We start from the raw sequence: 12629 nt of genomic DNA on the forward strand, positions 1-12629 counted from the left end.
GGGTTGTGGAGGGAGGAAGGCTTGTCTCAACTTTTGTTGCACTCTGTTTTATTTTCCTATATATGTAGCTATATAATGACTATAACACTCAATTATCAATATAATATTTGCTATTTATTTATTTACTTATCTGGGAGCATGGGGGACCCAAAGCACAGATTGTATTTTCTGATTTAAAATTACACATAAGGGGGTTTTAAAAATGTGAACACCAATATTTTTTAGACTCGGGTTTATGGAAAATTTGAATGAATAAGACGAGGAAAATACCCAGACGTATAGATGATTTAATCTATTTTTCAGTGTCTCTTCAAATTATAAGAGGGTGAAGGGGCTGATTGTTACAGCCCTGTTTTGACCCATTGCAAACCGCTTCCGTGTGACGAGCGAGACCCCGCTTTGCGGCGCAGCCACAACAGCAAAACCATCGTACACGGATACACGATGGGAGTGGCCAGAGAATCGGATTGGATAACAGGATGTCCGTTGAGCTGTTTTGGGGTGAGGCGATGCATTTGGTAGTACACAACTTTCTGGGTGTTTGCGCAGTTTCACAGTGCTTCACATAATCTGGATAGGCCTAAGTAGCAATTTTAGACCCATATGCTCGAGCAAAGAATTTTGGAATCAGCGGAAATACCAGCGCAGGCCGCTGCTCGGCAGAGTTTTCGCGCATTCACCGTGTCATATGTGGCTTACTCGTTGATGCGGGGAGAAAGTTGTGGACATGTTCTCCTGGAAGTGCACGGTTTTACAGATTTAGCGTGCAACATTGTAACTACAGTGTTAGTGAGCCTTTTCAGCCTGTCCGGACTTTAGAGTATTTTTCCGTGGGACTGTAGAGTCGACTGTTCGCCATATTGTGCGCAGTGAAACTCGAGAGAAAGTTGCCAGAGTTATGACATTTGCTGCGCACAATCCCTTCATGGAGCTGCATGCAGTCGACTTTGATCGAAACCAAAGTGACTCCATGGAGCTGGCCATGGAGAGCTCTTCGCACCACTGATAAGGTATATACACTGTGTTTAGTTAGTGCTCAGTAATCTGCCGTATTGCCTGAACAGCGCTCAGATCTTCAGACGCTTCCTTATTGCTGATTTTTGACATAACATCACTGGCTATCGCTCGGGTGATTGCACGAGCCCATTCGTTTCCTGTATTTCTTGTTATGCCAAATGGCAGCTACACTGTAAGCGTCTCCTTGTTGCTGTTGGCTGCCGATTCTCAACTTCATCTTATAACGTCCTCTGCACGCACTTGGACGTAAATATGAAAATGTAGGATATTCTCTGCAAGTGCTTACTCATTCAGGCGTGCTTCCTTACTTATTTTCACTTTACTGACTGGGCTATTTAGTGGTGTAGGCCTCAGTTTCCTCTTTGCGTCAGGCTAGTGAAAGACGACTGAACGCATTATGTGAGTCTCTTTATAGAAAAAGAAAACGTCTAACTCCTGCTTTCTCTCACAAGGTCTGGCACCCTAAAGCTGATGAGAAGAATGGACACCAAACCTCAAATTTGATTCTGGAAGATGGTTACATGCTCCCCGCCTAGCACTTTCCTTTGGGATTTATATTTCCTCCAAAAGACCTCTGTAAATAATTAAACATTTTTTTCAACCACAGGCAATAGAAACGCACTACAGAGGCAACGACTCAGTTTTGCACACTCAGATCACAATTGAAAACACCAACATTTTCAGATCTTGCAATATTATTATGAGTCTTCCTCCCCAAGTTAGTGCTGACAAGAGTGGCAAGCATCGGGCTGCAGCCATGAAAGAGCCTGTGCAGCATTCAGGGGAGGTTTATTATGGTATGGGACCTCCAGCTTTAGAGTCAAGCCACAGCAACTCGGCTAGCAGCTCTGCTGTTTATAACCCAGAGAAAGGACCCCAAGGTCTCTCGCACTATCAACAGGCTGCTCCAGTGAAGTGGATGCCCCAGGACTCCATACAGGCCCCTGGGTGGTCTCAGGAAACTCCAGTGCCAGCCTGGGGGCAAAACCTGACGTTCGCTCCACCCTACATGGGGGGAGTGAACGTCAGGAGTCAGATGGTGTTCCATAAAGGAGTCCATGAAGATGTAGCTCTCCCGATGGGGGGAGAAAATCAAATGCCAGGACCTGTGGAGGTTTACAGAGATGGCACCCAGGCTCAGCCTCAGGGAAGGGGGCTTGAGTGGGAGCAGCATGCTGCGGCTGCAATGCACCAAGCTCAGCTGCAAGCCTATCAGCATGGCCACAAAGGTGTAGAGCTCCAGGGTCAGCCCCATGTGCCGCCTCACACTTTGCAGGGGTCTGTGCTGCAACCTTTCCAGACAACATTTAGACCCAGCAAGCAACAGTTCACATCTGGTTTTTATTCTGCTTTTCCGGGGAACAAGGCAGTGCCAAATCTGGCATATGGTGAGCAGGCTAAAACTCAACAACAGCTGCTGCACCAGATGCAGCAGCAGCAGCAGCAGCAGCAACAACAATTGCATCATCACCAACAACAGCAACAACAGTTGCATCAACAGCATCACCTTCAATTGCAGCAACAGCAGCACCAAATTCAACCCCATCAAATTCAACAGCATCAAATCCAACAACTGCACCAAATGCAGCAACAGTATCACCGGCAACAGCTACAGGAGCGACAGCAACAAATCCAACAAATGCAACAGCAACAGCAGCAGCAGCAGCAGCAAATGCAGCAGCAAAATGTGCCACAGCAAGAAACGGCACAACCACAGGTGCAACCAAAACAGCAACAGACCCAAAACCTTCCAGTTTATCAGCCTCCTGAGCCTTGTCCACCTGAAACTGTGCCTAAAAAGGAAGGTGTCCAATCAGTAGAGCCACAACAGGTTCAAACCTGTGATGCATCATCCCTACCTGATCCATGTCCTGAAAAGGTCACCACAAATCCTGCAGAAACCTCAGATGCACAGCCAGCAGCCCCTCGGCGGTCACGGCGCCTGTCCAGAGATGGACAGTCCCCACTGGGTCCCCCTTCGACAAACATTTGGTCTCATGCCTCCAAAGATCCTCCACCATCCCAGAATGGAGTAGCAGGTGCCCAGAAGGGAGGGGAAAGCCAGGTGACAACAGGTGGGGTCATCCAGATCAGCCGTAGGAAACGGAGGGCATCTAAGGAGATCAACTTGGAGACTCTGGCTCAGAAGGCATCAGAAATGGAGTCCCTGCCTGCCAAAGCTGTCAAGGTTAAAAAAAAAAACAAACAATCATTATACTATTACACAGATGCTGCAGTGGCACTGACTAACTTTCCTCTTTATTTATGACATCAAATGAAATAGTTGTCTTGGGATCAATTTGAAGAAGAATGGCAAGGGTGGCTAATTTGCACAAATGAGAGCAAATTTTCTTATCTGGCAAAATTGGCAAGCAGCTGTACAAAGAGGAAGAACCCTGTTTCTACGCAGAACTTCCCTTTGGTTTACAAAATCCTTTATTTGGTCTGTTTATGTGACTCTGCAGCTGTCGTGTCTTAGCTATAGTAGGCTCCTAGTATGCACACTGATACTATCAAGTTTGTCATGCATGAGATAGTGAAAACCTGTTATTGAACATTCCTCTTATGGATTTGAAAGATTTCTCTGATTTAAGAAACATGATATCCTTGGTGTTGTTATTGAGGATTTATAATGTTTACAATCCGTGGCACACCCACTGGAACCGGCGTCTTTAATTTTTCTGTAGCAGCTTTGTTAAACACAAAAACTAGCTAAAAGGAGTCTTTCCTCAGTTGAGGGGATGTTCAGTGCCTTACCCTCAAGGGTTACCAGGCTTGTCGTACTTTATTTGTGCACGCTGGATGTACGGTTGGAGCAGCTGCATGTCTGCACACCTCCACATTCCTCAGGCTCTTTCTCAGTCATTCAGCAGAGCTAGGGAGGGGCTGAGCTGTCAAACTGCACAGCTACACTAACACACACCAAACAAGCTTGCTGTTGCTATTCATAACCCAGACCTGTTACACTGTGGTCAGCAAGCTGCACTTTTCTGGGTTCAAAGATAAGATTCACCTCGTTCTTAACTTCCCATGAAGTATAAATCATCTTAAAATTGATGTATACATTTCAATGACACTAGTAGAATTTGAGATTACTCAACATTTTATCAGCTTGACCAGAAACACCAGGGGGACCTGCACACCTCTGAATATTTAGAAAATATGTGGTAATGAAACAATATGGTTTAATGCTTGTCTTATATGTGGCAAAGCCGGTGCAGCAGATTTCAGGTTTGTTGACTTTTTACAGTTAGAATCATTCAGCTTTTAGCACAAATGCAATTTTAAAGTAAAGTAGCCAACTTAACTGAAAATACCAGTGTTGTGTTGGTTCAAGGATCTTATATGTGGGAATTCACTGCTTTTCTCATTTTTATGAAACTGTAAATTGTCAATTTACAGTTTCATAAAAGTAACAAGGCATTTCAATATGTCACCTTTAGGTCTGAGAAATTGTGATGGCTAATTTCTAAAACTTTTTACTGATTAAACACTTAATTGGAAAAAAAAATCTAATTGATCTATAAAAGAAAATCTTCAGTTGTAGTCCTGTTGTCAGTACACATGAATTTCATTGCAGAAGATGATGAGTGTTGTAGTTGACTTTAAAATGAGCCTTTAAATGTAGCTGGCCATGTGCACCCAGGCCATCTTCCTCTTTTTTTTTTAAATGTCTCAATCCCTTTCCCATTTTCCCTTCTGCTTCTACAATTTGTCTGTTACCTTGTTTTTTTTGTCTCTCCTCACATTTGTGCCGCAACAGGAAGACGGTCCCTCAGGCAGGCAGGCTGCCATGGTGCCCCTGGTTATCCCGGTGTCTGTACCAGTGCACAGGAGCCAAGGTGATACACAGGGTGGTTGGGCTCAGGGGCGAAGTGAGAGGCCTGCAGGACACTCTGACCGTAAACCTTCTGTCATTGTGGCTCGTCGGCGATCGCTCAGAAACCCCATAACTGACAGTTATGGTCAGGTTAGTTCTGGAGAAAGATTTGCATTGCTGTGGTTGTCATGCAGTATTTATTTATTATTGGTATCCTTTCAGTCAGTGTTGGGAGTTTCATTATTGTGAGTATGTAGGGTGACCAGCTGCCAAGTTGTTTACCAGAAGCTTCCAAAGAATCCCTGTGATTTCCAGACTTCACATGCTACATTGAAGCAGTTGCAAAAAGTAATGTTTGTAAATGTTTTATTCAGACCACATTATGTAACTACCTCAAGACCCCTTTTAAATGCACATAGGGTGTGTGGTGAATTGTAGGCGATGGCAGTATAATCCCACCTAGTAACACAAGCAGCTTCAAAGTTCAAGTTCTCATGAGTACAGACTGCACTCGCAGTAGTCTGAATTTAGAGATTTTACCCCAGGAAACATCCACAGAAGAGTCATAGATAATAATGTAACCCACCAACGCTCCATAATTCTGAATTACATGAACAGCTGTTACAAAATGAGGATGAAGATTCATAACAATGTCCGATTCAGCAAGCGCACTTGTGTCATAGTTTTAAAAACCACAAATTTGTACTAGCAACAGTCAAGGAATAGGTGCTTTAATCCAACTGAGTGCAGGCAAGGTCCATGTTGATGCTGCAGTAAAGTTAATACTCCTGGAAAGCAACAGAAGAACAGCTGGTATATCTGTTTACAGTTCAGCCAAACAAGCTTGTTTTAGTTGAGAAAGCACGCTGCATGCACACAGCGCATGAAAAATACAGTGAGCCTTCTGCAACTGCTTCACAATAAAAGTCACCCCATGTTTTGGCAGCGAAACTCCTTTAATGTGAGGTGGTTTGGTTTGCTTTAGCAGTAACTTAAAGTAGCTCTACAGTGTAAAGACGTAGTAAATGTTATCAGTGAGATAAAATTATAAACTGTAATGCTCAATTAAATACACATATTGTTTCCCATGAATCCCTTGTGTATGTTAAGGTGATAGAGATTCTGTGTGGGAATGGTGGACTCTGCCACGAGCATGAAAAAGAGCTATGTAAGAAGTAAATACACTGAATGGGTATTGCTAAAAAAAAAAAATGCAGATCATAAGTAGTACTAACTACAGGGTTTGATTTCATAAAGGTTTTAGGGATTGCAACTTAAATGGACTCATCCATAAAATAATTACGTCTTTGCATGACTCCTATTAGCCTCACATTAATTATGGGGAAGTAAATTTCATCAAATGCTCAAACAAGTACATCATGCTCAGTTGGAGGTCTGCATACTGCATAACTGGGTAGTTTGATTATATTAATATATACATGGATGTATGTACTGTACCTAAAAATGTAACTTTTGCATTTGAGATGAAAGAAAAACCCTAAAATGCACCTCAACCCTTCGTCTGTCCAGGATGGAGAAAACGATCCAGGGCTGGACGAGGACAGCAAATCCAAACTGAAGCGCCGACCTCGCCCAGAGCCTCTCATCATTCCTCCTCCCAAACCTTCCACCTTTATTCTGCCGTCAGTTTACTCAAGCATCACTTCCTACCAGAGCAACCTGCGTTCTCCAGTTCGCCTTCCGGACAACCCCCTCACCCTGCCGCCCTACACGCCCCCGCCCATCCTGTCTCCAGTGCGTGAGGGCTCAGGTCTCTACTTCTCCACTTTCCTGACAAACATAGCTGTAAGCAACCAAATCCTGCCACCGCCGGCTACACCTAAGTCTGCAGTGCGCAGCCTGTTGCACTCCAGTAAGTCTTGGCTGCAGCTCTTGACCTTCTGTAGCTGTAGTTATGGATTAATTCTTCCAATGACTGTCTCAGACAACACATAAGATCTCTTTCATTTGTATTTTTCAGCAAGTTCAGAAGTCACACCTCCTGTCCTGCCCTTGATCACTGATGCCACACCTGTTAGCCTTGAACCGTAAGTATCACTTAAAACTGGCTTCTGAGGTTTTTGATATTCAGAACTGTACTTCCATTTCCATAACTCAACACTTTGTGTCTGTGTTTTATACTTTTTTTTTATTATACAGTCGTATCAACATTGGTAACCAGTACCAGGCAGAAATTCCCGAGTGGCAAGATCAACTTTCCTCCCAGTTTGACCAGCATAAGGCTGAGTTGGTTTGGCTCCCTGTGGATAACTCTCACCTTAAACATGGTGACCAGGAGAGCAGTTAGTATCTGACATTACTTATCATCCACTGACTGTTATGTTATTTGTTAATATGGGCTTTTTGTCACCATCTCCTCCTCACTTAATCATTTGAACCTCCCTCCCTTTCTCTTCTTAGTGGAGGATTTGATGAACATGGCTTGTTCCAGTGTACTCAGAGGTGGAGGAACCAACCAGGAGCTGGTTTTACACTGTTTACATGAATGTGGAGGGGATTTCCTTGTGAGTATAGTGACTCATAAGCTTGGCCAGTTTGGTTCATAGACAGCTTTTGGCGTGACAGCAACTCCACTTCTAATGTTGTTAGAAATATTACAATTTGATGCATGCAAATGAAGAGTGAACATTACTTAAGATGGACTTGCTCACTGTGATGTTGATTTTTAAGGAAACACTGGGACGTTTGATGCTTCAGGACCCAGTTTTCCCTAAAGGACATCACCTTGCAGGTTATCACTACTCAGGTGAGTACTGACAGTGCACAAAAATAATAGTTCTTTAATGTAAATCACTTCTGTCAACTCACACATTGTTCCTGATTTCCTTTTTGTCTTTCTTGATCTATTGCGTTCTAAACGTTTCCTCATTCTTGTAAGACCACATCAAATTTTACCGCGTATGATCAGCGCATGTGAGTGGAGTGCAAGCAGGCGGATTTTCGACAGAGCACAAAGCGGCTACTTTAAAAAGGAGGGAGCATCACCCCAAGTCTTCCTCCAGTACCGCTCACACCAGCATGCCCAAGCCTGACCCAGAATGCATCTGTCTTGCACAGTCGTCCAACACTTTTCAGTCAAAAATTGGCTGCCGCGAGTTCAATAAATGGAGTTCGTAAAGTACTTTAAAAAGGAAACTGAAAGGTCATACAAGTGTAATGTATATTTTTATATATTTAGGTTCACTGATTCATTGAATTTTACATATGACCTTTTGTTATATTTCTTGTTACATAGGCTTAGCTGTAATTTGAAATAAATCATCTCATTGCTCTTTAGTTCTTTGGGATGTAAAGCTACGGTTTAAGCTAAAAGTGAAATAACATATTCTTTTCCCCTTTTTTTTGGAGTGAGTGGGTGCGATGTGAATCGAGTGGGATGCAATCTGAGTTGAGCAATGAGCGGAACAGCCTGGTGCGGCTTTGGGTGGAGGAATGGAGGAGGTGAATAGCTCAGGGGCAGAAATTCTCCCCGCTCCACTTCGCTCATGTGTCTGTATATGATGTCCTTGCAGGCTCCGACAGCTGGACTGCAGAAGAGAAGCGCTACTTCAACAAGGGGATCACTGCCTACAGGAAGGACTTTTTTCATGTGCAGAAAGTGGTATGTTTGGTACTTTTATCCTGCAAAATAAACAACAATCGATATAATTAGATCTAAAAATATGTTGGAATTGGACTAAATGTGTTCTGTGTAGCATCAGTAAATCACCTAATATAATCACCTTAAACAAACAAGACCATCAAAATAATAACTCTCAGCCGTTACTGGACTTTTCATATGGAATGGACAATTATGTTTGATTGCAAACAGGAAGAATCTTCTTTTGACACAAACAGATAACACTTAAAAAAGTTTGACTAAACAAACCACATCCTCTTTGTGACAGGAAGTAACTAAATTTATGAAAATTTTATAGAAAGTGTAACAACCGTCATTACACACAGGTTGTCGGTGTTCTCCTTTATATACTGTATTGTAATCCTAATACTAATATAAATATGCATGTATGTGTTTTTGGTCTGATTTAAAGGTGCGGACCAAGACTGTGGCGCAGTGTGTAGAGTTCTACTACACGTACAAGAAACAGGTGAAGATCGGTCGCAGTGGGATTTTAACCTTTGGCCCCCTATATTCACCAGCGGAGAAGCACACAGAGGCCGTGGTGGATGTTAAGGTAGAGTTGGGTTAACTTGGCTCAAATGTATCGCACTGACTTGTGGTCAAATATTACTCTGTTCAGGTTATCGAATATATGTGTTAAACACTATTTTGCTAGGCTGATCATTTTGTTTCATCTGTGAAATCTTTTAGTCCAGAGGAAGAGAATATTTTTTAAAGCAATGAAATCAGTATTTTTAAAGGGGGTTTTTGTGGTATGATTCATAACAGACTTCACACCAATCAAAAGTGACTCAGGGGGAGGTGGACGGGGAGGACAAGAAGGATGTTTCTCATGACCGGATCCATATGGACAGCCAGCAGGCGCGAGTGGCTCAGTCACTACAGGCTCATGATTATGTAAGTTGTTCAAGACATATTAGAGCTGCACCTAATGTTTTTTTTTTTTTCTTTATTATAGATCAGTTCTTTTCTCAGATAATCACTTAGACATTTGTTCAATAAAATGTCAGAAAACTGAACGAGTTTGTCCATATAACAGTCCAAAGCACAAAGACATTGAGTTTACTGTCAGAACCAACCAGAAGACATTGACATTTGAAGCAGAGAATTTTTACATACTTTTTTGAACATTTCCCAAAACAGTTTATTGATCATCAAAGCAGGTGCTGATGTATTTTCCTAATATAATTGACTAATCAGTGCAGTTCTTCTGTTTTTGTACCTGCAAGACATTTGATTACCCGATAGTACATACACACACACACACACACCTTTAAAACCAGTGAGACCGCATTTTCTCTTAATGATCGAAGTTGAACAGAGCATAAATCTCAGACACCCAGTGATTCTGATTAACTGACACATTAATATGGATGTGTGTCAGGAAGGCTGGTTGAACCTTACATTTACAGATGTATGAAGTGAAAAAAATGTAATTAACATCTACTTATTTTTGTGTGCTCCAGGCAGGAACAGTGCTGGTGATCAAAGAGCCAGATCATGTGCATAAGGAGGCTCATTACCCGACTGCACCTCATAGGCCACGGGCTGAGCCTGGAGCAAAAAAGAGCAAAGCACCGGCGAAGCCCCCGCAGGATCCCGACGCAGAGTTTCCATGCAAGAAATGTGGCAGGTACAGGCAAATCACCACAGAGATTGACTTTGTTTTCACTTTTGATGTCTCTATTTTTGCTGTCATCACAAAATTTGTCTAAAAATACACTAAATGCGCCCTTTCAGACCACATAGGTAAAGTTGGTATCAAACATTTTATTCACAGTGCTTGATGCATTAGTGAATTGGTTGCACACCTGATGCATGCTGGGACAGGCCCCAGCCGCCTCATGATCCAGTGCAGACCTGAAAGCTTTAACTAGTTCAAGGCACCAGTCATTATATACTACATGGGGTTTGACAAACATGCCTCAAAATTCATGTACTTCTTAGTTCAGTAGACACAGTAGTTTCTTGTAGTGTTGCCTTGTTCCAAACAGCTGCTGTTGTGTGTGTTGTTACATAATTTTGTTCCCGTGTTCTAGGGTGTTTTATAAAGTGAAGAGTCGAAGCGCCCACATGAAGAGTCATGCTGAGCAGGAGAAAAAGGCTGCAGCGCTGCGCCAGAAAGAGGAGGAGGAGCAGGCAGCAGCTGAAGCTCGAGCCAGAAAGGCAGCGGCAGCGGCAGCTCATCAGGGAGGAAATGGGAAGGCAGTGACGGAGCAGGGAGAGGTTAGCAGCCAGGAGGACTCATCTGAAGGAGATGATGACGATGACGATGACGACTGGCACTGAGAGGGATGAAACAAGGAGGGAAAATCAGCGAGGGGATGGATTGATGGGTAAATAGATCAAATCAGAGAGAAGGGATGAAAAAGATGTCTTGCTCCACGAGGGCAGAATAAGCACATTTAACATTTTTCAAGTCTTCCTGGAAATCTCCACACTCTTCCTGGCTGGTGTTTGACCATTATTCAGCTTTACACCGTTCAGCCAGGCAGTCACACTCCACATTTTCACAATTGTAACTTTTAAATATTCAGAGGAAGTTTGTTTTTTTGTTGTTTTTGTAAATGCACTTATACTGTAAGCTTCTGCTTTTGCCAATATTGCCTTTTTATATCCTTTATTTAATTGAATTTGTCAAAATAGTATACATTTTCATTGAGTGGACTTAACAGATATTTGATATTTCATATCTAGCAATAAAACATCAAGATCAGAGCCACCTATCTCTTTATAGTTACAGCCATTTTAAATAATGATAGAGCTTGTATTTAAAAGCTTTTTCTTAGGAAAATACTGTGCTGAAATGTGCAGGTTTTCATCAGATTTTTAGGTTGATTGTATACTTTTACAATTAAGGGACATTTGAAATTAATATGTACAAAAAAATATATATGAGATTGCCATATATTTATGATACTGCATTTTTGCAATTATTTTGGTAATATGAAAACTAATCAGCTTCAACGAGACTTGTAAATTGAAAAGTATATTAAAAATCTCTGTTCTGAAAAGCTTTTATTTTGTCTGTCACATGTCCAGTGTGCTGTATGTTTGCAGGATGTTGTTGAACCAGCAGGTGGAGGCAGAGTTGCAGTATATTGTTGGGTATTTTCCTCACACACCTGGTTTGTGTGCAGATAAATAAAACAGATTTTTGAAATATGGCTTTAGATAAGCATGGCTGAAATTCTTTGTGGATAATGTTAACATCCATTTATCATGTCTTTAAATCATAAAATCTTAACTCTTGAAAAGAAAAACTGCCTGCTAACATTTACTGTGCATCTACTAAGCAAAAAAGCAACTGTTTGTAGGTTTGATTCAGTTTGCTACACAGGTTCTACTAACCATCATTAAGTACTGTAAAGCCAACTCATCTTAAGAAACGTGGGCATGGTGAAATTTAGTATTGATCTGTGATGACACAATTCAGGCCTTTAATGAACATGCTCAGTGTAACGCGTTGGCCTCAGGAGATGGAATGTCAGACGTATCCCCATGAGAGCACAGAGGACAAAGTCGTCTATAGTGGCAGGTTCTCGACAGGCATCATTTACGTTCACGAACATAAACATTGCCCTCTGTTATCAGCTGATGCACACTTAATGGAATTAAACGCATCTATCAGTATTTTAGCTGAAGTCGGCAGTGTTATCTTTTCTTGGTTATACAAATAACCCTCCACTACAGTCCATTTATCACCAGTGGAGCGGGCATGTGATGCTGCAGAAATACAAAGTGTTTTGCTTCTCACACTGGCATGTTTTGGAAGGTCGGCTTCAGTTTTTCATTTTAATGGAACATATAGATCTTGTCCTCGAGCTACACTGTAAAGTGTTGTCTCTGCATTTGAAGGAAGAGGCTCCTTTCTCTGTTATCAAATACAAGATGAGGAAATTTGCAGGCTACTGGGTCCACCAAGCCCTCCCTGAGGGGCAGCACCAAAATCCAGCAGCTTAAAAAAATAGATCAATATTTTAGGAAGCCCTTTATGAATAGATTAAAATCAAGGACCGTGATGTCGCCCGGCATGGCGCAGCCGGGGCCCCACCCTGGAGCCAGGTCCGGGGTTGGGGCTCGAATGCGAGCGCCTGGTGGCCGGGCCTCCCCTCACGGGGCCCGGCCGGGCTTAGCCCAAAAGAGCGA

General features: G+C 42.4%; 1 protein-coding gene across 3 annotated transcripts; it reads left to right on the top strand.

The window, feature by feature from the left end:
- Window positions 1-453: 453 nt before the first annotated feature.
- Window positions 454-11639, top strand: mideasa (mitotic deacetylase associated SANT domain protein a). 3 transcript variants are annotated; one of them, XM_020589431.1, is made up of 13 exons: window positions 454-501; window positions 1470-3205; window positions 4781-4987; window positions 6368-6710; window positions 6819-6885; window positions 6998-7140; window positions 7259-7362; window positions 7529-7604; window positions 8371-8459; window positions 8890-9033; window positions 9249-9377; window positions 9947-10113; window positions 10520-11639. In XM_020589431.1, exons 2-13 carry the CDS (start codon window positions 1718-1720, stop codon window positions 10767-10769), a joined length of 3207 nt encoding a protein of 1068 aa, XP_020445087.1. In that variant the 5' UTR covers window positions 454-501; window positions 1470-1717; the 3' UTR covers window positions 10770-11639. The 3 variants fall into 3 exon arrangements, with proteins under 3 accessions (XP_020445087.1, XP_020445082.1, XP_020445094.1); XM_020589426.1 differs by lacking the exon at window positions 454-501 and adding an exon at window positions 510-1010; XM_020589438.1 differs by lacking the exon at window positions 454-501 and adding an exon at window positions 1090-1277.
- Window positions 11640-12629: the final 990 nt, after the last annotated feature.

The sequence above is a fragment of the Monopterus albus genome, unplaced genomic scaffold (genome assembly GCF_001952655.1).
Source record: "Monopterus albus unplaced genomic scaffold, M_albus_1.0 scaffold9.1, whole genome shotgun sequence".
In the NCBI taxonomy this organism is placed as follows: Eukaryota; Metazoa; Chordata; class Actinopteri; order Synbranchiformes; family Synbranchidae; genus Monopterus; species Monopterus albus.

Coding starts and splice junctions, on each gene's coding strand:
- mideasa (XM_020589431.1), top strand. CDS start 1,718: ATGAGTCTTCCTCCCCAAGTTAGTGCTGACAAGAGTGGCAAGCATCGG. Junction 7,363..7,528: donor AATGTGGAGGGGATTTCCTT/GTGAGTATAGTG, acceptor TTGATTTTTAAG/GAAACACTGGGACGTTTGAT. Junction 9,378..9,946: donor CACTACAGGCTCATGATTAT/GTAAGTTGTTCA, acceptor TGTGTGCTCCAG/GCAGGAACAGTGCTGGTGAT.